At 38.0% G+C, this 24,588-nt stretch overlaps 1 protein-coding gene across 1 annotated transcript; it reads left to right on the top strand.

Annotated features, from left to right (window-relative positions):
* Positions 1-20,520: 20,520 nt before the first annotated feature.
* On the top strand, positions 20,521-24,256 carry LOC114309290 (oxygen-dependent coproporphyrinogen-III oxidase, chloroplastic). The gene is made up of 8 exons (XM_028255000.2): positions 20,521-21,304; positions 21,940-22,015; positions 22,430-22,524; positions 22,969-23,052; positions 23,302-23,389; positions 23,598-23,722; positions 23,814-23,912; positions 24,027-24,256. Exons 1-8 carry the CDS (start codon positions 20,717-20,719, stop codon positions 24,093-24,095), a joined length of 1,224 nt encoding a protein of 407 aa, XP_028110801.2. The 5' UTR covers positions 20,521-20,716; the 3' UTR covers positions 24,096-24,256.
* Positions 24,257-24,588: the final 332 nt, after the last annotated feature.

Genomic DNA, 24,588 nt, shown 5'->3' on the forward strand with positions numbered 1-24,588 from the left:
GCACGGCTGCATCCTCCACTACTCCTAAGAGGTGATCTGCAGCGGTTCTGGCCTCTATTCCTTCTCCTCCCAGCCGCCCAAACACTGCAGAGGCATGGTAAAAAGTGGTCTTCAGCCTGGCCCTCCCTTCTTTTCCTTGGGGCGCAAGACCCCCCTTGGGCTGTTGCTCCACCCCTCCCAAGGGGCCAGTCTCTTCACCCTCCACTTGTCTTTCAGGGATAATCACACAACCCTCTCCCCCCTTCGCCCCCTCCTCCCGCCCCACATTAGAGGTCTCTTCTAGCACCACCCCATTTGTTCTCTTCAGGGCTGGCCCCTCCTCCCTCCCCCTTACCCTTCTATTCTTCTTCGTCACAGCCTCCACCTCCTTGTTGGCCCTTTCCTTCAAAGGATCAATTGGGGGCAGTCGTGGCTCAAATTCACCCAAGTCCTTTTCCCCCAGCGGTTTGGGGCGCGGTCAGATCCTCTCCCTCGCGATCGGCTTCGGCAGCCGGTCTGCCTGTGACTCTTTGAATTTACTGGCCTTGGCGAGAATGGTCTTATCCTCCGCCTCTTGCGCCTTTCTTCTCACCTCTAATTCCGCCGGTTCCAGGTTTCTACCGGTCGGCTGAGGGCCCAACCTTGCGACAAACAAGGCTGACGGCTGAACGAGCTCGTCCCATTTGGTGCCATTCTTCTCCCTCTATGTCTTCACCTTCTTCACCCTCTCCTCAGCTGCTGCCCCCAGCTTTGGCTCCACAGACTTGGTGGGCACTCTCCACACCGTGCGTACTCCAACTCCTCCATTTGCGGACTCGTAGAACCACCGCGGCCTCCACCCGTTTATTGATGATAGCAACCTCGTCACCAGGCCTTTCCCTTCCGCCGCCTGCAAAGTGACCCAAGTTTTTTGCTGCCCCGAGGCCTTGTAGCATGCAAAAAACTCGTCCACTGTCATAGCCGCCCCCTCGTTCGCTCTCGGCCACGCGCTTGCACGGGCCAATACAATCTTCCACGCATTGGGCATTAGTTGACCCGGCGTCACTTCCAACCGGTTTAGGACATCCACTACCACCCGCAGAAGCGGCAACCTCAACCCTCCCTTCAACGCCTCCTCATAGAGGGCAAAATCCCCCAGTCGGGCGTCGGATGGCCTCTCCTTCGTTATCGGCAGCTTTAACTCTATTTCTGCGGGAATCTGGTATTTCTTGCATATACCCACCAACTCCTCCGCAGTAACAGTCAACTTGTCGGCCTTCGTATGCCAGTGATCTGGCTCAACCTGGCTGATTGGCTGCGCAGCCGCTATCATTGTGAACGAACGAGGTCGCCCCACCGGCTCTCCTTCACTTCTCACTCGCTTCTCTATCCGGTATTGTTCTACCAAATCCACCGCATCGTCGTAGCCCAATGGATCAACCCTCGCAGTTGTTGCTTCTTCTTGGGTCATCCCTCTTGTGTGTTTGCAAATAGCTTTAGATGCTGGTGCGAGATAGTCCACAAAATGTTGTAAAGGGGTATCACTTGACACAAAGGAGTTTACACTTGGAATATTTTGGTTGTTTACAAAGAGATATATAAAACGGATAATACCAAACGCCCAAGGTTTGCCTATATTTTAAGGGTCACAATTAAATTTCGCCAATTCGAAAATTTTCAAAAATCTGCCAAAACTGTCTCTTCAACACCCTATATTGACCTATCGTTTCATTTCTTGCTCAACGCCTAGCCTTCCCCATCATGGGATTCCGCCATGTATACGCCCACGATCCACTATCCATTTATCCTACCCTGTCTTTTCCATTTCAAATCACCATGTGCCTTGCCACCCCTCGAGCCCCGCACACCGCCACTCGGTCACCCTTCGCAGTCGGCCTTCCTCATGGTCGATCCCTCCACTCGGTCACCCTTTGCGGTCGACCCTCCTCATGGTCGGTCCCTTCACTCGCTCACCCTTTGCGGTCGGCCCTTCTCATGGTCGGTCCCTCCACTCGGTCACCCTTCGTGGTCGGCCTTCCTCATGGACTGCCCCTCCACTCGGCCACCCTTCGTGGTCGGCCCTTCTCATGGTCGGTCCCTCCACTCAACCGCCCTTCGCGGTCGGCCTTCCTTATAGTCGGTCACCTCTCTCGGTCGACCTTTACCCTGCCAATCTCTCACAACCCTCATTTTCTTCATTATTCCCTTCGTTGGACTAAAGCTGCACTTGGGAATGGGGGACTACTGAGATGGGTAAGCCCATAAAGATTAAAGCCCACCATTTAGGGCCCAGTACATAACTCAAATACTAAAGCCCAGCATTGCTGATGCCCCACGTAGCAATAAGAACCAATGACATCAAGACACATGGCAAGAGAAAGGCAAGTCACATAAGCAGACAAAGATCTGCAAAGTTATTGCCACTGCACATCGCCATTAATGAAGCCCCTTACAGCATTTATTGCGACAACCCCTCTCCATCGACACAGAGCGCCTTCACCATGAACAAGGTAAGCTAGAGCATAGACTTTCGGCCAAGGTGACAGGTCGGAAGGGACAACGAAATGATTATCACAGGATATAAGCAGACGTCGAAGATAAGAAAAAGGTTAAGCTTTCTAACTCCAATCTATCTCTACATTCCACCTCTCTCTCTCTAATTTCCTCGTCGAAGGGTTCGCTGGGGGACTCTCCGTTCCCCGTTGAACTCTTGCGCAGGTTCCTCTGTGGGCTTGGTCACTTGGACAGCGGCTTGAGAAGCGTGGATCAGTCCGACCCGTTCCGTCTGGAACCCGATGAATCATCATTATGTATAGTAATTTTTTTATTTTAGTATCTATAGAGTTTTCACGTAATATGAGAAAAATAAAGTTTCACTAAACTAATTTAAACATTCACTTAATAATAGTATAGATAGATAAAAAAAAATGTTAAAAATAATTTTAGGACTTTTTATAGTACTGTAGAATGTGTAAAAAATATTTAGGATATGAAAAAAGTATAATTTATTATTTTTCTTAAATTAATTTTACTTTTATTTTCTTAAATTATTATTATTATTTTTTAATAAATTATTATTATTTTATTTAGTTTTTGAAAGTTGTGGATTTTAGTTTTTGAAGTAGTCTGATTAGAGATAATTAATTAATAGTCATGGAAATCTAATTTGTAGTTAAACAAGTCGTTTTAGAATTTGAACAATTTTATTATAAAACCAAACAATCATTAAATTGGTGGCAAAGTATAGTCGGTACAAAATAGTAACAAAAAAAATTACATATTTAATTATATAATTTAAGTTACTCAAATTTTAAAATAACATTTTAACTAGGAAAAAAGTTGAGACCCTTTTTTCTTTGACCCCCACTACCCCCAATGTATTGGGATTGGTCAATTTTTTGGTTTTTTTTTCTCCTATCACTCACGAACATGTGTCTGTGAGAGTTGTGGGAGTCAAGGAAAAAGAGGGTCTGTATCATTTTTGTTTTAACTATTAGATTAAAATTTAATAATTATTAATTTATATAATCATGTCAAATTAAGGCACGTGGAGAAAAGTTTGGAACTTAAATAAATAAATAAAAATGGTAATTTAAATTTTTTTAAAAAAATATAAGGAAAAATTAGTCTAAGGTACCTCTCCCATTTTTGATAATGAAAGAGATCCACAATATTATTATTTAATGTCTAAGGTCACTCACAGAGAAATTTAATATCTCTCTCCCACTGCTCTTCTCTCTCTCTCTCTTTCGTCGATCTCAACTCCCAGTTAACATCAAGAATCGTGGATAAGTTGGAGGTTTCTGGTTCTTTTGTTCTATCTCGGAAATCTTGCCGTCCATGGTATTGGTCTAGTTATGTTGTCGGTCGGTGATTCAAGCTCTTGTACAAGAGAGTGAAGTGCCGATTAGTATGGTTTGGTTTATGGTCTTTTAGTAGACGTCCAACCGGCTGTGCTTGATGTGTTCCTAAGTGTTTTGTCCTGGGTTGAGTTCTAAGTATATTTGGTGCTTAGACAAGATGCTAAAAGTGTCTTGGGAAAAGCTTTTGCTAATTAGAGTTTCAATTGTTAAGATCGTGGGTTTAATGGTGAAGATCATAGAAGGAACGTCTGGTTTTTTTTCCGACACCGGTTTGTTGTTTAACGGTCTGGGCTGTGGCAACGCCTTGTTTAATTTTCTCTGATATTTTTTGAGGATGTATTCGGAAATTTCTCTGGATTTCATAATATAATATTGTGTCTTTATGATCTAGAGAAAATTAGTTAAAATAAACCCAGAGAAATTTGAATTTGAATTTGAATTTAAACCCTGAGAAAACTTGTCAGAATGAATCCAAAGAAATTTGAATTTTCTCTATGATCTAGAGAAAATTAGTTAAAATGAACCCAGAGAAATTTGAATTTGAATTTGAACCCAGAGAAAATTGGTCAAAATGAACCCAGAGAAATTCTTTGAAAAGTCCAGAATTCAGTAATATAATTTAATGATCCTAAAAAACGTTGCAACTGGGTTTTATCTAAAATTTCATCTGAAAACTTAGACGCAAACTCAATTGAACAACTAATAGGTAGGATAGTATTTTGGTGAATATCATAACTTGGCTCTTTATAGAAGGTGATCTTGATACACTACATGTTGAATTTAAATCCAAAGCCAATGGGACTAAACGTCATAATTATTGTTCTAAATATGATTCGAATCAACAATCTACAATTACTCGCAAATGGTATAATTTTATGATTGAATATAGTATGGAAATTCCTTTCTTTGAATATTTAGAAAATTATTACAAAAATGTTAATACAATCACAAAACATAAATGGAAAACTTCTCCTAATACTACTGTTAGTTCTAGTCATCCTCCTTTATCTAATATAATTATTGAACATAAAGGATCTGATGTCCCAGCCTCTCTATTTAAGTTGCCTGGCACTGACCTGGAAATCAAAAAAGTTATTGAACAAAATAATTATACTAATCAATGTTTAAAAACAATTGGTAAACAGTTAGATAGGATAGAAACTCATTTAGATGATTACTCCATTACTCAGACTTCAACTAAATCTTTAGATCAACCTTTGCTTAACTTACTTAGTAATCGTTCCAAAAGAAATAGTTTAGTTACCCAAATAATTCTACTGTTAAAGCTATTGAACAATTACTTACCAAGTTAACTACCTCTGAACAAGCTTCACATTCTATTCAAAAAGGTCTTATTATTTTAAACCAACAACCTATTTGTACGGGGAGCAAATATTCCGGCAAGCCCGTACTCCTTTCTTCCAAGTTCCCTGTCTGTCCGATCGACCTGCGAACACAACGGCGGTGAGCTACCCGACGGTGTGTGGCCGGAAAACCCATCCGACGGTCAAGTTAGCACACACTTAGGGATAGAGAGAGAGAGAGAGGAGAGAGTTGAATGTCTAAGTGTATCTCACCAAATGATCATCTGTTTCAGCATGGGGGGCGCATACACGCTTATATACCTTCTACGCCCCAAATTTTCTCCCATTAGTCATCGACACGTGGTTCTGCTATCCCATCTGTCAGCACAAATCCAGCAATCTCCACCTAACCAAACTGTCGGGATATCTTGGCGGAGCCCGGCGGAACCACCTCAGCTTCTTATGACCGTGTTGCACGGCGTATCTGACTGATCCACTCACCGAGCCCCAGAACGACCAAGCTTGGTTGCATTCCGGCAAGCCGAGCTCGAGGTAGGTCGAACCGGTTAGCTGTAGGCCTTCTTGCCGAGCTGAACACATGAACCATGGAATCCGGAATGGCAGGCAGTCATTTCGGCCAAGCAACTTCAAGCAGCCCAGTTTCTGCACAAATGAGCCTTGTGCCTTAACCAAGCAAAACCTCTCTCGACAAGCCCAAGATACCGCGACCCAAACATGTTTGGCACTCAACTTGTCCGGTCTTTGCCATGGCCCATTTCAGCTCATAAAATCTCCCTCTCACTATTGTAAACATTGTTTCTAATCAATCCAACACTGATACAACTGATAATGATATTAATTAATTAGCCCAACAATTTCAACCCTCTACTCTTAATAAAATTCATTGTCTCAAACCTAATCCTATTACTCTTACCAAAAATTGCTATTCACGGTCTACTCCCCCAGATCCCCAATATGAAGAAACTAATCTTAATAATCAATTTTCTATATCTGCTAAAAAATTATACGAATGGAATATCAATGGTCTTAGTGAATATCAAATCTTGTAAAAATTAAATCATTTATCTATGGTTACAAATAGTTATCTTATTAACTACCTTGATTATACTCAGCCTGAAATTGTTTCCTTAATTACCTCTGGTTTTACTGGTATGCTCAAATCTTGGTGGGAAAAATATCTTAATGAAGATTAATGCGAATCAATTTTACATGCTAATCAAAAAGATGAAAATGATTTACCTATATTTGATGAAACTATTTGCTATTATAAACCCGATGATATTAATACATTTATCTACACCATAGTCAGACATTTCATAGGTATCCCTACTAATATATATTCTCGCATACATGATCAACTTAGTAACCTTACTTGTCCAACATTAAGCGATTTTAGATGGTATAAAGATGTATTTACCTCTAGAGTTATGTTAAGAAAAGATTGTACTAAATCCTTTTGGAAAGAAAAATTTATTAATGGTTTACCTAGTCTCTTTGCTCAATAAATTAGAGATGTCCTTAGTCAACCTACTGGTGTTATTGAATATGATAATCTAACTTATGGTGATATTATTAGTACCATTCAAAAAAAGGTCTAAGAATGTGTATTGATCTTAAACTTAGTCAAAAAGCTACTAAAGATAAACATAAGGCTAAATATGAATTAGGTAACATTTGCGAACAATATGGTTTACCTCCAGTAGCACCTTCTCGCCGTAAAAAACATAAGTATACTAAAAATAAATCATCTTACAAATATTTTAATAAATATAAAAAGAATTATTCACCTTCCAAATCAACTGATAAATTCTATACTAAATCAAAAAAGAAAAATTATAAGAAACCACATCCCAAATCTAGATCTAATAAATATATTACTTGTTATAACTGTGGTCAAAAAAGTCATTATTCTAACAAATGTAAAGAAAAATAAAAATTAAAAGAGAAAATTAATCAACTTCAAATTAATGATGAATCCAAACACCAATTATTTGAAATCTTCCAATTAAACCAATCTGTTAGTAATTCCTCTTCTGATAATCCTGATACTTCATCTGATTACCATTCACCTAGTGATACTTCTGATAATAATATTGAATTAAGATGTAATGATGTTTGTTGTAAACCAGTTAAACAAATCACTGTTCTTACTAAACAAAATCAAGAAAAGACTGCTCTTATTGAATTAATTAGTCGTTTAGAAGATCCGGAGTTAAAACAAAAATATACTGATAAATTAAAATTTTTTCTAACCAATCATGATAAGAAACCTAAGTTTGATAAACCAATTATTAGTTTATCTAAAACCTTAGAAAGATTTAAAACTAAACAAAAAGAAATTACATTACAGGATTTACAACATGAAATTAATCAAATTAAACAAACCATCAAAGATTTACAAAATAAAGATAAATTATTAGAAGATGAGATTACTGTTTTAAAAATTAATAAAAGTTTAGATAATTTCCAAGCTAATGATGCCATTTCCCCCGAAGAATCTAATAATGAATCTCAACATATTAATCCTGATAATCTTTTATTTGATAATCGATCACATCAATCTCATAATCATGAAAACAGAAGGTTAAATCTTCTCAATAAAATTCATATTCAAAAATGGTATTCAAAGGTCAAACTTGTAATTGATGATTTTGAATTAAATATCATTGCTTTAATTGATACCGGTACTGATCTTAATTGTATTCAAGAAGGATTACTCTCTACTAAATATTATGAAAAATGTCAAGAAAAATTAACTTCTGCTAATGGTAGTAAAATGCATATTAAATATAAATTACCCAAAGCTTATATATGTCAAAATAATGTTTGTTTTAAAACCTCATTTGTTTTAGTAAAAAACATGACTGATAAAGTTATTTTAGGCACACCATTTATATTTTTACTCTATCCTTTTACGACCTCTAGTGAATGGATAACTACTCATGTTTTAGGTCAACCTGTTACTTTTAAATTCTTATCTCCACCTGAAGTGTTGGAATTAAATCAATTAAAAGATTATTTGTCACGACCCAAACCTGCCCCTGTGAGTTTAGCACCGTAACCGGCCAGTAATCCAAGATTACGAAAGGCCTGCTTAACAGTAGTACAGTAATATAGAGTACAGGGGCATGGCGGAAGCCAAAACAGTAAGTAAACAGTGTCCAAAGAGCTATGACAGTCTATATGCAAAAAAACTTTTCATACATATATACAATCTGTGCAAAACAGTTTGTACAACATTTAATATCATCCAGGTCAGGGACTTAATCCCTATTAAGACAGTACAGTACAGTGTTATCAGTCTATACAACCTTACAAAAACAGATACAGAGACAGACCGGGGAAATTAAAATACCCCTAAGCCATAGCTTGGCAGGCTCGGAACCTCGCAGTGAGGCACACCGGTTGGCTTGACAAAACTGGAGTTTACTCCGACGCTTCTAGCAAGGGTCCGGTGCCTGTACACCTACATATATATATATATATATATATATATGAGCAGTGAGCTAAAGCCCAGTGAATAACATAACACGTAAAGAGGTTAAGAATGAATGTCCTTTCAATATTGAAAATAGTCAATTGATTCAGTATATCAGTCATTCAGTCATAACAGTCATATGTGGTACATCCAGTAGCAAAACAGTACAGTAGGTCTTATCAGACCGAACAATCAGTTGATGGCCATCATATCAGTAAACAGTAGTGGTTCCAACATGGGAACCAACAGAGATCTCTGTAACAGTAGCAGTAACAGTAATAGTAACAGTAGTTGCTAAGGATGCCATAATGTAGTTCACAATTAGGACATCATTCATTCAGTAACAGTATCATTTCAGAAAACAGTACAGTTCAATTGTTCAGAAGATAATCATATTTGAATATATCTTTACACAGTTGTTACTCACAGAGTTCTGGGCTACAATTAAGCTAGAGCGCGTCCTCAGATGCCAACCCTACACAGTTACAAAGTGAACACACACTAAGTTCACAGTTGGGAAAATAATAATTTAATCCCTATCTTGACTCGGTGTGGTTTTACATCTATATCCTCATTAAGATGCCTTAAACTAGACCTAAGAATGCCTAGGATGAAATGAGGATGCAAAGATGCACTTTTAAAGAATTTTCAGAATTTTCAGAAAACAGGAGTTCCGCTCGAGCGTATGTTACTCCGCTCGAGCGAACATGCAGGCAAAGGTTTCGCTCGAGCGTAGACTTACCCGCTCGAGCGTACTGCAAAGCAGTCAAAAGTACTGGATGTGTGAAAATTACGCTCGATTGGACGCTCAACATCCGCTCGAGTGTAAGACACAATGTCCCGCTCGAGCGTAAATTACCCCGCTCGAGCTGACTTAAAAACAGAACAAAATGCCGGGAGCACGATTTCCATGCTCGAGCGCCAGTCACCCCGCTCGAGCGTGAGTTCAAAATCTGGAATTCCCAGATTTGAACCTCAAGCTCAAATTCAACTTTTAAAACATGAATTTTGATCCTCTTGGGCTAATTTGCTGGAAAACATTTGTAAACTCATGGAACAACATGTTTCAAAGGTCAATTGTAAAACCAAAGTCCCAAAGGAAGATCAATTCAACTCAATATCAAACCAAATTTCAAGAACATAACTTCAATTGAACATGCAAGACTTTAAACAACTATCAAGCTTCAAATAATTGCTCTAATGAGCCAATTGTTCCAAAAACAAGATGAATTCATGAACCTTAGCTAGACCTTGGACATGCAAGTAACAATTTTCCATGAAAACAACTCAAATTTCAACAATGGAAACATGCATACAAGAAATGAGCTTCAATTCAACATATAAGGACCAATTCTAGGCTTAAATCACTAGAGGCTCAAGAACCATGCAACAATCAATTCAAAAACAAGTTCAAGAAGGTGGATGTTCTACTTTAAGTCTTGTATTCAAGGTCTAGGAGCTCAATTGATCACAAACTCTTCCAATCTTCCCAATTTCCAAGCAATACAAGATGAATTCACTCCAACTCCCTATCTCACTCTCTCTGGTCGGCAATAACAAGGAAAGAGGCTGATGAAATGTTTTGGTCAAGTGTGTATGAGGCTCAAAGTGTTTAGTTAGTGGGTCACTAGGCATGGCAAAGTTGTGATTAAGTCCAAGTTTGCAATTTATCAGTAATTAATCTAATTTAAACATACCAAATCACATTTTAATTAAATATGCCATAAAATTACATTAATTCTAATGATCAGAAAACATCAATCGATTCCGGATTCGGCCGCCGATAAGGCATTCAATTTGCAATTTGAACATAAAACATGGACAAATAATTTAACAATCAAACAGATAGAAATGCATTTAAACTAGTACATTCAATCAGTCAGTTCAGTATGTCAGTCGATTCAATTACTTTTCATAAGCAGTCTCAGTTTAGCAGTAATCAGTAGCGTTATCAGTGATCAGTGGTGAGGGTTATTACAGTCTCCCCTCCTTATAAAGAGTTTGGTCCTCCAAACTCGAATTACCTTCGTTTGGAAGAAAACAGGATTCAGTGGGAACAGTTCAGGATATCTCTTGGCCATGTCGTCTTCCCTTTCCCAAGTGGCGTACACGCCACCATGGTTTTGCCAGTCAACTTTCACTAACGGAATCTCTTTGTTTCTCAACTTTTTGATCCGTTTATTTACAATCTGAATAGGCCGTTCTTCATAAGTGTAGTCATCACTTGGCACTACACGGGTCGGCTCTATCACATGAAAAGGATCTCGGAGGTAGTCCCTCAACATAGAAATATGGAAGACGTTATGCATATGCTCCATTTCAGGAGGAAGCGCTACTTGATACGCCACCGGATTGATTTTCTCAATAATCTCATACGGTCCGACATATCTCGGTGCTAGCTTGCCTTTGACTCCAAAACGAGTCTGGCCTTTCATCGGTGTCACTTTCACAAAAACGTGATCACCTACTTCATACTCTCTGTCTCGTCTTCTGACATCCGCATAAATTTTCTGTCTGCTCTGTGCGGTTTTCAGTCTCTGTTAGATCAGTTTTACTTTTTCTGTAGTTTCATACACAATCTCGGGCCCAAGCAAAGGCCCATCTCCAACTTCTGCCCAGCAGATCGGAGATCTACATTTTCTGCCATACAATGCCTCGAAAGGCGCCATACCAATACTTGAATGGAAGCTGTTATTGTAGGCAAATTCAGCTAACGGTAGATGACTTTTCCAATTTCCCTGGAAATCAAGAACACACATCTGCAGTAAATCCTCCAAAGTCTGGATAGTCTTTTCTGACTGGCCATCTGTCTGAGGATGGTATGCACTACTCAGTCTCAATTCGGTACCCAATGCAGTCTGTAGGCTTTGCTAGAATCTCGATGTAAATTTCGAGTCCCTATCAGAAACAATGGACACAGGCACTCCATGTAGTCTAACAATCTCATCAATATAGAGTATAGCTAATTTGTCCGCATTATAAATTGTTTTAACAGGTAAGAAGTGAGCAGATTTAGTTAGCCTATCAACAATAACCCAAATTGAGTCCATACCTTTACTGGAGCGAGGTAAACCAACAATGAAATCTATGGTGATATGTTCCCATTTCCATTCCGGTATAGGTAAGGGTTGCAGTAAGTCTGCGGGTCGTTGATGTTCAGCTTTAACTTGTTGGCAATGAAGACATTTTGATACAAAATCAGCAATCTCCTTCTTCATTCCCGGCCACCAGAAATTCAATTTAAAGTCTTGATACATTTTTGTATTTCCTGGGTGGATAGACAGTTTCGAATTATGACCTTCATGCAAAACTCTCCTTTTCAGTTCAGAGTCATTCGGTACACACAATATTTCCTGAAATTTCAGTACATTATTCTCAAATTTGAAATCCGATCTCGGTTTAGATTCTCGTTCATCAATGATCTTCTTCAAGAAGTCATCCTGTTGCTGCCTCTCTTTAATCTCTTCAATTAGTGCCGGTTTAGCAGAAATAGCAGCTATTGTTCCACCTTGTTCTCGCAAAACAATTTCAATTTCAGACTTTTCAAGGTCACAAAGCAACTCTTTCTGTCCAGTGAGTAAACAGGCTAAGTTCCTGATCGATTTCCGACTTAGTGCATCGGCAATAGTGTTGGCTTTCCCAGGATGGTACAAAATCTATAGGTCATAGTCTTTAATCAATTCTAGCCATCTCCGCTGTCTCATGTTCAGTTCTTTCTGTGTGAAGAAATATTTCAAACTCTTTTGGTCGGTATATACTTCACATGTCGCCCCATAAAGGTAGTGACGCCAGATTTTCAATGCAAATACTACTGCAACAAGTTCTAGATCATGGGTCGGGTAGTTCTTTTCATGCGGTCTCAGTTGTCAGGAAGCATAGGCAATAACTCTCCCATTCTGCATTAAAACACATCCCAAACCCTTATGAGAAGCATCACTAAAAATGATAAAACCATCCGTACCTGAAGGTAGGGTAAGAACCGATGCAGTCACAAGTCGAGTTTTCAACTCTTGGAATGCTGATTCCCTTTGGTCAGTCCAGTCAAATGATATCCTCTTTTGAGTCAATTGAGTCAACGGTAAGGCAATTTTGGAGAAATCTTTGACAAATCTTCTGTAATATCCAGCTAATCCCAAAAAGTTTCGGACTTCTTTAACGTTGGTTGGTCTAGGCCAACTCACTATTGCTTCAACTTTCTGTGGATCAACTGAAATTCCATCCTTGCTAATAACATGTCCCAAAAATATAACATGATCAAGCCAAAATTCACATTTAGATAGTTTAGCAAAAAGTTTCTGTTCTCTTAGGGTCTGTAGGGCAAGTCTCAGATGATATTCATGTTCTTTTCTACTCCTAGAATAAATCAGAATGTTGTCAATGAATACAACAATAAAGTCATCGAGGAATGATTTAAAGATTCTGTTCATGAGGTCCATAAATGTAGCAGGTGCATTGGTAACTCCGAAAGGCATAACTAAAAATTCGTAATGTCCATACCTCGTTCGAAAAGCAGTTTTATCAATGTCTTCTGGTTTAACTTTCAGCTGATGATATCCAGATCTGAGATCAATCTTAGAGAAAACTTGAGCACCCTGTAACTGATCAAATAAGTCATCAATACACGGCAATGGATATTTATTTTTCACAGTTACCTTGTTCAGTTCACGGTAGTTGATACAGAGTCTCAGTGAGCCGTCTTTCTTTTTCACAAATAAGACAGGTGCGCCCCACGGTAAAGTATTGGGCTTGATAAACCTTTTATCTAACAGTTTTTGCAGTTGCACTTTCAATTCTTTCAGTTCAGTCGGAGCCATTCGGTAAGGAGCTTTAGACACCGGCAGTGTACCCGGAATTACATCAACAGTTAACTCAATCTCCCTATCAATCAAATCCCCTGATAGACTATCTGGGAAAACATCTGGGAATTCTCTGACTATAGGAATACTGTTCACATTAGCATTATCATCAGTAGGTACAGTCAATGCATAACACAGATACCCTTTACATCATTTCTTAATCAATTTACAGGCTTTCATGGATGAAATCAGATACGGGGGAGGTACTACTCCAACCCCATTAAACACAAATTCGGGTAAGCCAGGTGGACGGAAAATCACTTGTTTAGTTATACAGTCAATAGTAGCATGATATTTTTGTAACCAGTCCATCCCCAATATTACATCGAAATGGTCAATATTCAGTGGCAGTAAGTCAATATATAGATGCATATCCCCAACAATAATTTTACATGCAGGGTACATATAAGCACAAGTCATAGATCCCCCAACAGGTGAAGATACAGCTAACAGATAATTCATGGGTTCTAATGGTCTATTCAATTTTCGCGAAAAAGCATGCGACACGTATGAATGTGTAGACCTCGAATCAATCAATACATAAGCATTTTGAGTACAAATTGAGAGGAGACATGACACAACGGTCTCGGTATTTTGTACGTCTCCCGGTACGAGTGCAAACACTCGGCCTTGCCTTATAGGCTCTTTTCCAGTAGCTTTGGGGTTAGGTTTTGGTGGAGCAGTTGATGCTGCGCCGCTGGCTGCAGCTTTACTATTGCCCTGAGGAGCAGAGGGGCAATCTTTTACCATGTGGCCCACCTTGCCACACCTGTAACAAGCACCAGATAATTTATAACAAACCCCTTTGTGTTTCTTACCACATTCGGAGCAGGGCAGTATGGAACCACTTCCCTGACTGGAGCTGGTAGTTAACCCTGAGTTTTGCTTTTTGTTCAGTGGATTGTTCCTGCCTTTCTTGAATTTAAAACCCTGTTTCTTCCCGCGCCACTCAATTACGGGTGTTTCAGTCTGTTTCACAGCTTCGATATTTGCTTCGGCCATAATGGCTCGGTCAAGAACATCTACATGTTTGAGCAGTTTCAGTACATTAATCCTGTTGAGTATTTCTACATTAAGGCCACCTTCAAACTTTCTGGCCTTTTTATAATCTGTATCAACCATGTGTGGTGCATAACGGGCAAGTTCTATAAACTTTGTCTCATACTCTTCCACGGACATGGTACCTTGTTTCAGTTATTCAAATTCAGTCACCTTTCTGTCCCTGACACACTGAGGGAAGTACTTTTCGAAAAAGGACTTCTTGAACTGAGCCCAAGTTACAACAGTGTTGGTATCACGGATTAGCATCCACCATCTTCTCGCCTTTTCTTGCAAGGTGAAAGCAGCTAACAATACTTTATGTGCTTCAGAGCACGGGAACACTTCAAATAACTTTTCTATTTCAAGAACCCAGGCTTAAGCTTTTAAGGGTTCAAGGCCTCCCTGAAAGGATGGCGGTTTCATCTTACTAAATTTATGTGTCAGAGCTATGATATCATCATTAACAGGTGGCTCTGGTTGTACTGGAGGAGGTGGGGGCTGTTGGTTCTGTTGTTGCTCTAGTCTTGCGGTTAGTAGTTTCACCATTCTTTCCAACCTCGCCATTCTTGCCTCAGAGGATTCAGTTTCATTAGCAGTGCTTGCATTATCCATTTCACTATGTGCAACATTATAATAATAAACATAGGAAGTTGCATACTTTAAACATTTAAACATAAGCAGTTATATGTTTCAACACATTAACACATATTCATGTCATGTCCACACACACTTTTCATGCTCATGTGATGCCCTAATTGCTTTTCTAGGACACCCTATAGCTCATTTGGACACGTGTGTGCGGTATAACTCATGGTTAAGTATCGCTCTGATACCACTCTGTCACGACCCAAACCCGCCCCTATGGGTTTAGCACCGTAACCAGCTAGTAATCTGAGATTACCGAAGGCCTGCTTAACAGTAGTACAGTAATATAGAGTACAGGGGCATGGCGGAAGCCAAAACAGTAAGTAAAAGGTGTCCAATGAACTGTGACAGTTTATATGCAAAAATACTTTTCATACATATATATAATCAGTGCAAAACAGTTTGTACAACATTTACAATCATCCAGGTCAGGGACTTAATCCCTATTAAGACAGTACAGTACAGTGTTATCAGTCTATACAACCTTACAAAAACAGATACAGAGACAGATGGGGGAAATTAAAACACCCATAAGCCATAGCTTGGCAGGCTCGGAACCTTGCAGTAAGGCACACAGATTGGCTTGACAAAACTGGAGATTATCCCGACGCTTCTAGCAACGGTCTGGTTCCTGTACACCTATATATATATATATATATATGAGCAGTGAGCTAAAGCCCAGTGAATAACATAACGCGTAAAGAGGTTAAGAATGAATGTCCTTTCAATATTGAAAACAGTCAATTGATTCAGTATATCAGTCATTCATTCATAACAGTCATATGTGGTACATCGAGTAGCAAAACAGTACAGCAGGTCTTATCAGACCGAACAGTCAGTTGATGGCCATCATATCAGTAAACAGTAGTGGTTCCAACATGGGAATCGACAGAGATCTCTGTAACAGTAGCAGTAACAGTAACAGTAGTTGCTAAGGATGCCACAATGCAGTTCATAATTAGGACATCATTCATTCAGTAACAGTATCATTTCAGAAAACAGTACAGTTCAATTGTTCAGAAGATAATCATATTTGAATATATCTTTACACAGTTGTTTCTCACAGAGTTCTGGGCTACAGTTAAGCTAGAGTGCGTCCTCAGATGCCAACCCTACACAGTTACAGAGTGAACACACACTAAGTTCACAGTTGGAAAAATAATAACTTAATCCCTATCTTGACTCGGTGTGGTTATACATTTATATCCTCATTAAGATGCCTTAAACTAGGCCTAAGAATACTTAAGATGAAATGAGGATGCAAAGATGCACTTTAAAAGCATTTTCAGAATTTTCAGAAAACAGGGGTCCCGCTCGAGTGTATGTTACTCCGCTCGAGCGGACATGCAGGCAAAGGTTTCCGCTCGAGCGTAGACTTACCCGCTCGAGCGTACTGCAAAACAGTCAAAAGTGTTGGATGTGTGAAAATTACGCTCGATTGGACACTCGACATCCGCTCGAGCGTAAGACACAATGTCCCGCTCGAGCGCAAATTACCACGCTCGAGCGTAAATTACCCCGCTCGAGCTGACTTAAAAACAGAACAAAATGCTAGGAGCACGATTTCCACGCTCGAGCGCCAGTCACCCGCTCGAGCATGAGTTCAAAATCTAGAATTCCCAGATTTGAACCTCAAGCTCAAATTTAACTTTTAAAACATGAATTTTGATCCTCTTGGGCTAATTTGCTGGAAAACATTTGTAAACTCATGGAACAACATGTTTCAAAGGTCAATTGTAAAACCAAATTCCCAAAGGAAGATCAATTCAACTCAATATCAAACCAAATTTCAAGAACATAACTTCAATTGAACATGCAAGACTTTAAACAACTATCAAGCTTCAAATAATTGCTCTAATGAGCCAATTGTTCCAAAAACAAGATGAATTCATGAACCTTAGCTAGACCTTGGACATACAAGTAACAATTTTCCATGAAAACAACTCAAATTTCAACAATGGAAATATGCATGCATGAAATGAGCTTCAATTCAACATATAAGGACCAATTCTAGGCTTAAATCACTAGAGGCTCAAGAACCATGCGAGAATCAATTCAAAAACAAGTTCAAGAAGGTGGATGTTCTACCTTAAGTCTTGTATTCAAGGTCTAGGAGCTCAATTGATCATAAACTCTTCCAATCTTCCCAAATTCCAAGCAATACAAGATGAATTCACTCCAACTCCTTATCTCACTCTCTCTAGTCGGCAATAACAAGGAAAGAGGCTGATGAAATGTTTTAGTCAAGTGTGTATGAGGCTCAAAGTGTTTAGTTAGTGGGTCACTAGGCATGGCAAAGTTGTGATTAAGTCCAAGTTTGCAATTTATCAGTAATTAATCTAATTTAAACATACCAAATCACATTTTAATTAAATATGCCATAAAATCACATTAATTCTAATGATCAGAAAACATCAATCGATTCCGAATTCGGCCGCCGATAAGGCCTTCAATTCGCAATTTAAACATAAAACATGGACAGATAATTTAACAGTCAAACAGATAGAAATGCATTTAAACTAGTACATTCAATCAGTCAGTTCAGTATTTCAGTCGATTCAATTACTTTTCATAATCAGTCTCAGTTTAGCAGTAATCAGTAACGTTATCAGTGATCAGTGATGAGGGTTATTACATTATTCTATTTCTCAAACTATTAATCGATTAACTCGACACTTAAGATATCTCAAAGAAGACGTCAATTATAAACGAATTGATCGACAGTTAATTGATCCTATTATTATATCTCAGATTGAAGAATTTAAATTAAAATTAGAAATAACTGTTTGTTCTACTTTACCTATTGCATTCTGGCATAGGAAAAAATATGTAGTCACATTACCATACATTAAAGATTTTAATGAAAGACAAATTCCTACTAAATCTCGCCCTATTTAAATGAATCATGAATTACTTGAAATGTGTAAAAAAGAAATCAATAAACTCTTAAAAAATAGAATAATTAGTTCTAGTAAATCACCATGGTCTTATTCTGCTTTTTATGTTAACAAAAATGTTGAATTAGAACGAGGTGTCCCTCGCTTAGTTATCAATTATAAACCATTAAATAAAGTTCTAGAATGGATTCGATACCTAATCCCTAATAAAAAAGATTTGATTAAAAGGCTTAGTCAAGCTGTTATTTTTAGTAAATTTGATTTAAAAAATGGCTTTTGACAAATACAAACTCATCTTAAAGATAGATATAAAACTGCTTTTACTATACATTTTGGTCACTATGAATGGAATGTCATGCCATTTGGATTAAAAAATACTCCTAGTGAATTTTAAAATATCATGAATGATATATTTAACCAATTTAGTCATTTTTCTATTGTTTACATTGATGACATTCTTATTTTTTCTAAATCTATTAATGAACATTGGAAACATTTAACTGCTTTCTTTTACACTATTAAGAGTCATGGTCTAGTCATTTTTGCTCCTAAGATTAAATTGTTTCAAACTAAAGTCCGATTTTTAGGTTATGATATTCACCAAAATACTATCCTACCTATTAGTCGTTCCATTGAGTTTGCGTCTAAGTTTACTGCTGAAATTTTAGATAAAACCTAGTTGCAACATTTTTTAGGATCATTAAATTATATTGCTGAGTTTTATAAAGACCTTAGGAAAACTTATCAACCTTTGTTTGACCGGTTAAAAGACAATCCTCTTCCTTGGTCTTCTACTCATACTACTATTGTTCAACAAGTCAAACAATATGTCAAGTTTCTCCCTTGTCTTGGTATCCCTACTGAAAATTCATTCAAAATTATTCAAACTGATACTTCTGATATTGGTTATGGTGGCATTCTTCTTCAGAAAGTCACTCCTCAGTCATCTGAACAAATTATTCGTTATCACTCTGGTGTTTAGAATAAAGCACAATTAAATTATAGTACTATTAAAAAAGAAATTTTATCTACTGTTTTATGTATCAGTAAATTTCAAGATGATATTTTAAATCAAAAATTTTTACTTCGTGTTGATTGTAAATCTGCTAAATACATTTTAGAAAAAGATGTTCAAAATCTTGCTAGTAAGTAGATTTTTGCCCAATGACAATCTATATTAAGTATTTTTGATTTTGATATTACATATATACCTGGTTGTCAAAATTCTATTCCTGATTTTCTTACCCGCGAATTTTTACAGGGGGATAGGATTGAGAGATGAGAGATGACCACTCCATTTATTGCTTACCATAAAACCCAAATTTCTCATTACCGTGAGTTAATTCACCAAACTGCTTATCGCATTGCCCGTTTAAAATTTGCTCGGAAAACTACTTAACGTGCTCAGTATATTAACTATCACCAAATTCAAGCTCGTCGTCATTTACTTGCTGATTATTACAACGGTTTGGATTACTATCAAGTTTATTTAGATCTCCTTACTGGTTATTAATCTTCGCTGCTAACCTTTGTCTTATTCAACAGATGTTTCGCCTTAGGCCTCATTCCAAAGCTTTGGTCCCATCTAGTCAACCTTTTGTTTGTCCTTTGGAACTAGTAACCCAATACCATCCCATTGAAATGATTAACCGTTACCAAGTTCTTGGAAACATTCCTAAACCCAGTTACACATCTACTCTGGCTACTGATCTTTTTGCTTCATCTAGCCAAGCAGTTACTCCATACCCTCATAATTCTATTAAATCAGCCCGATCTGATTATGTTAAATCCACTACTACTAATCTGTTTTTCAAAGAACCTAGTCACCCTAAAAGTCAGTCTATTAATGACCTGGTTAAATCACAGAATTTCTTTGGAAAGAATTTATCTGGATTGAAATTTCTCTGGGTCAATGTTGAGAAATCTTAGATATTATGAAAATATTGAATGTCCTTTATGATATAAAATCTTAATATCAGGGACCCTAAAAAAAAATTCCAAAACATAATTGTTAATAATTTAAGAATTAAAGTAAAATTAATCCTTAAATAAATCATTAAAAAATCATTGGAATGATAGTCTAGTGTTGAAGGCATTGCCTTTCTAATGGTGAGTCAAGTTTGACTCATGGAGTTGCAAAATGTTGAGTATATATTGGGTAATTTTTAGTAATTTTCTTCTGAAATCACATGCTGTATTTTGATCAAACCTTTTCACCCCTCTCAAAACATTTACAGCAATGTTGGAGACCCCCAATGACCCCCCCCAATGCCACATGTCGACCTAGAGTTGGTTGAAATTTTTTTATTTTATTTTTTAGACCAATCACAAAAGACTCCAACCCCCACTTAGGTCTCAAACTTTATTCAAACATTTATTTTTCCTGTACCAAAAAATAAATAAATCATTAAAAAAGCGCACACAAGTTAAATGAGGCCGATAATCCCCGCCCCTCGTATATAGATATACAACAAACAAAACGGTGGGAGTGTTGGCAATTGTGTTGTTTAGTCAATCAATGCGCCTTTCTTCTTCTTCTTCTTCTTCTTCTTCCCCGACCATGCACAGACTCGCTCGCTCTCAACAAACCTTCTCTCTCTCTCTCTCTCTCTCTCTCTCTCTGAAATTCTGATCTCTCTCTCTACTAACCGCAATGCTAACCACCATTATCTCCGCTTCCACCACCACCACCACCACGTATCATTCTGCTACAATTTTCTTTTCTTCTTCTTCTTCTTCTTCTTCTTCTACCAATACTCCTACTTCTTCATCAACCCTAGTTTTTCCTAAAACCCTAACCGTTACACCAAAAAGAACTCGCCTTTTGCGACTTCACGCATCATCTTCTTCATCCTCCATGTCCATGATCGACAAGGAGACACCGGAGCTCCAACGCCCCCATACATTTCTCCGCCAATGGAACGACGATTCCGATTCAAATTCTTCTGTGAGGGCTCGGTTTGAGAAGATGATAAGGGAGGCGCAGGACAGCGTTTGCTCCGCCATTGAGGCCGTCGACGGCGGCGGAAAGTTCCAAGAAGACGTCTGGTCGAGGCCCGGTGGCGGCGGCGGTATCAGTAGGGTTTTGCAGGACGGTGCCGTGTGGGAAAAGGCTGGCGTGAATGTTTCTGTGGTTTATGGAGTCATGCCTCCCGAAGCCTATAGAGCCGCCAGCCCTGTTCATGCCCATCATGCCAATTCATCTGTCCCTGTTCCGTTTTTTGCTACTGGAATCAGCTCGGTAAATCCTCCGTCAATTTATTGTTTTTGCTTCTCTCAAATTTGCAATCAATTGGGTTGTGATTCTTTACTTCTTGTAATTTGGATATGGATGGTTTGTGAATTTATGGTTTGACACTCCAATTTCGAATTAGATTAGGTTGGTGGATGAATTGATTAGGATATTGTTGAAAATGACTTATCTGATCATCCTTTAATTATTTGGGATTTAAAACTCCATTCTTTCTCCACATATGCAACAACATTTGGCTCAATGAATTATAAAAATATGTGACCCCTATTCTTTCTTCACATTGAGAATATGTAAGGCTCGAAAAATTATAAATTTGTGAAGATTGCAAAAGAGCATATAACCTTGACAGCCAACCCCAATTGATTGGGACACGAGGCTTGGTTTGTTTTGTCTTAGTTATGTGAAAGATGCAGAACTGTAGTTTCGTAGAACAAACAAACACAACACAACATCTAACTCAAGTTGTGTATAAAAAAAGGTTAATACAAAGTATGAAACAAGGCTTGGTTTGTCTTGTCTTGTTATTTTGTTGAATGCACTATTGCAAGCTGTCATTTTGTTATCCTTGTACATATGCCATGTAAATTTTATTGTTATTATTTAAATTTCCCTTTGTTTTTCAGGTTTTACATCCAAAGAACCCTTTTGCCCCAACATTGCATTTTAATTATCGGTATTTTGAGACTGAAACCCCAAAAGGTACTCACGCAGCCTCAATTATAAATCACACATGGTTCTTGCAAATTTGCATTGGTTTATTGCGGTGGCTGATTTATTAAAGGGGCACAAGCCCTCCTGCTCTGGCTGGACCTCTCGTTTCTCTTTCTCACTCACAGCATCTGATCCATCTCTCTCTAGTGCAATGTGCAACTGAGAGTTGAGGTTCAATATCACCGCATCAGTTCATTGGTTATTGATGAATGGAAGAGCAATAGTTTGGTTTTACACATAGAGAGGGGTATTTTTTTATGGCATTGATAATGATACTATCATACAAGCTTTGAAAAGATGAGAACTCATCAACGTTTACATAAGAATCTTTTGTAATAGATTTTTAAGTTTTTGTGCTTAATATTAGTTTAAAAAGTTTTTATTTATTTTCTACGCTTGCAGATTCTCAGGGAGCACCAAGACAATGGTGGTTTGGCGGCGGTACTGATTTGACACCTGCTTACATCTTCGAGGAGGATGTCAAGCACTTCCATTTGGTATAATAAGCACACATCACAATCTTGAATTCTGTTTTTTTGTGCTGAAGCTGATGTTAAGCTCCTTTTTACTAGTTTTCCATGTTCACATGGCAATTTTTCTTTCTTGCTCATATGAACAAAACATGATTCCCCAATAGCACGTGTTAGGAGTTCAAACTGCTACTCTTTCTTAGACCTTCTACAACTAAGTTTGTGGAAGAAGGTAAAAGAACTGGTTGCAACTGAAGTTGTGGTATGCATTCATAAGTTTGTGGAAGAAGGTAAAAGAACTGGTTGCAACTGAAGTTGTGGTATGCATTCATAACAGCCATAAAAAGAATTACAACATCGATTTACATCAATTTTTTGCACTCATATACACACAAACCAAATTCTTTGTTCTTTGGTGATGCATGAATAATTTTTACCAAGAGAGATGTTAACGTTGGCCGTCTTTTGCAGGTTCAAAAAAGGGCTTGTGACAAATTTGACTCTAGTTTCTATCCTCGGTTCAAGAAATGGTGTGATGATTACTTCTACATCAAGGTATGCCTCTTATTACATGTTTTGACTGTTGTGCTATTTTATGAAGCTGTGTGCATAAATTTGTGCAAATTCCAACTGGCAATCAGACATGAGGCATTATAGTTTTTTCCAACTCCATTTAGTGGAAAAATGGTGTATAAAATTCGCCATATGTCCTATTCTGATTACTTCCTGTACTTGACTGCGACTTGAAATTATTAGAATGTTTGCATATTTTAGCGTTATATTGACTATTTGCATTGTATGCAGCACCGGGGTGAGAGGCGAGGGCTTGGGGGAATATTTTTTGATGATCTTAATGACTATGATCAGGAAATGCTTCTTTCCTTTGCCACTGGTAATTGCTTAAAATATAATTTATTTTGTTTCTGTGTTTGTAGAAGTAGTTTCACTAGGATCATGGAAGTTTCACTTGTTAAACCCTAGAGAGCTATCATCCTTGTTGGAGAATTTCAAGTGTTTCCTGGGTCCACGCACAAATAAAATAAATAAAGGAAATAAAAGGTTACTTGGTCATTTACATATTTATTGGTGATATTATGCAGAATGTGCAAATTCTGTGGTTCCTGCTTACATACCTATAATAGAGAAGAGGAAAGATATGCCTTTCACAGATCAACACAAGGCATGGCAGCAATTACGGAGGGGGCGCTACGTAGAATTCAACTTGGTATCAAAACTAACTTCAAAGTTCCAAAGAGATATTCTTTTAAGAACTCTCTAATCTGTTTTTATTTTTTCTACGTCTTGTTTTTGTAAAGGTCTATGATCGGGGAACAACATTTGGACTCAAGACGGGAGGTAGAATTGAGAGTATTCTTGTTTCTCTTCCACTAACAGCACGGTGGGAATATAACCATGTAAGCTTTTATTCAACTGTGTCCATTTTTCTATGTGAATGTACAATCTAAGATGTTGAAAAACAGAAATTTTGTGATCGTGATTGAAAGGATTTCTTCCTCTTTTGCGCGCAGCAACCAGAAGAAGGAAGCGAAGAATGGAAACTACTGGATGCTTGCATCAATCCGAAGGAATGGCTCTAGCACTTTTTAGAAGAATTTCCTTGTATCATGTTGAGTTTATTTTTTACTTTTCCTTTGGCATTTTTTATTAATGACCAGTTTGTAAGTTGTTGAAAAAATACGTTGTTGAGAGTTAGTATATTTTTTTATTATTAATGGCCAGTTTGTAAGTCGTTGAAAAAGTACATTGTTGAGAAGGATGTGAAATTGTTGGGTACATTTGCATTTGGAGGGGGTTGTGAGATAGTCCATATTTACAAATCAATTCGTCCGATCAATATAGGGATGAACACAATCCCAAATATGAAGATAGTACAACTCAATTCATCTACTTACCGTAGGGATTAACACAATCCAGAATATGAAAATTGAATGGAACGATACATGGCCAAGTAAACCCCTTAGCTCTAACATATGTTAATTTTCAAAGCGAGAGAGCAAAGAGAGCTTCTCTCTAAGAGACTTCTGGCCGAGCTGCAACGACCTCCTTCACACTTCTAAAGTGTAGATATAG

The sequence above is a fragment of the Camellia sinensis genome, chromosome 9 (assembly GCF_055761805.1).
Source record: "Camellia sinensis isolate YWXY chromosome 9, ASM5576180v1, whole genome shotgun sequence".
Classification (NCBI taxonomy): Eukaryota; Viridiplantae; Streptophyta; class Magnoliopsida; order Ericales; family Theaceae; genus Camellia; species Camellia sinensis.

Coding starts and splice junctions, on each gene's coding strand:
- LOC114309290 (XM_028255000.2), top strand. CDS start 20,717: ATGCTAACCACCATTATCTCCGCTTCCACCACCACCACCACCACGTAT. Junction 22,016..22,429: donor TGAGACTGAAACCCCAAAAG/GTACTCACGCAG, acceptor CTACGCTTGCAG/ATTCTCAGGGAGCACCAAGA. Junction 23,053..23,301: donor ATGATTACTTCTACATCAAG/GTATGCCTCTTA, acceptor CATTGTATGCAG/CACCGGGGTGAGAGGCGAGG.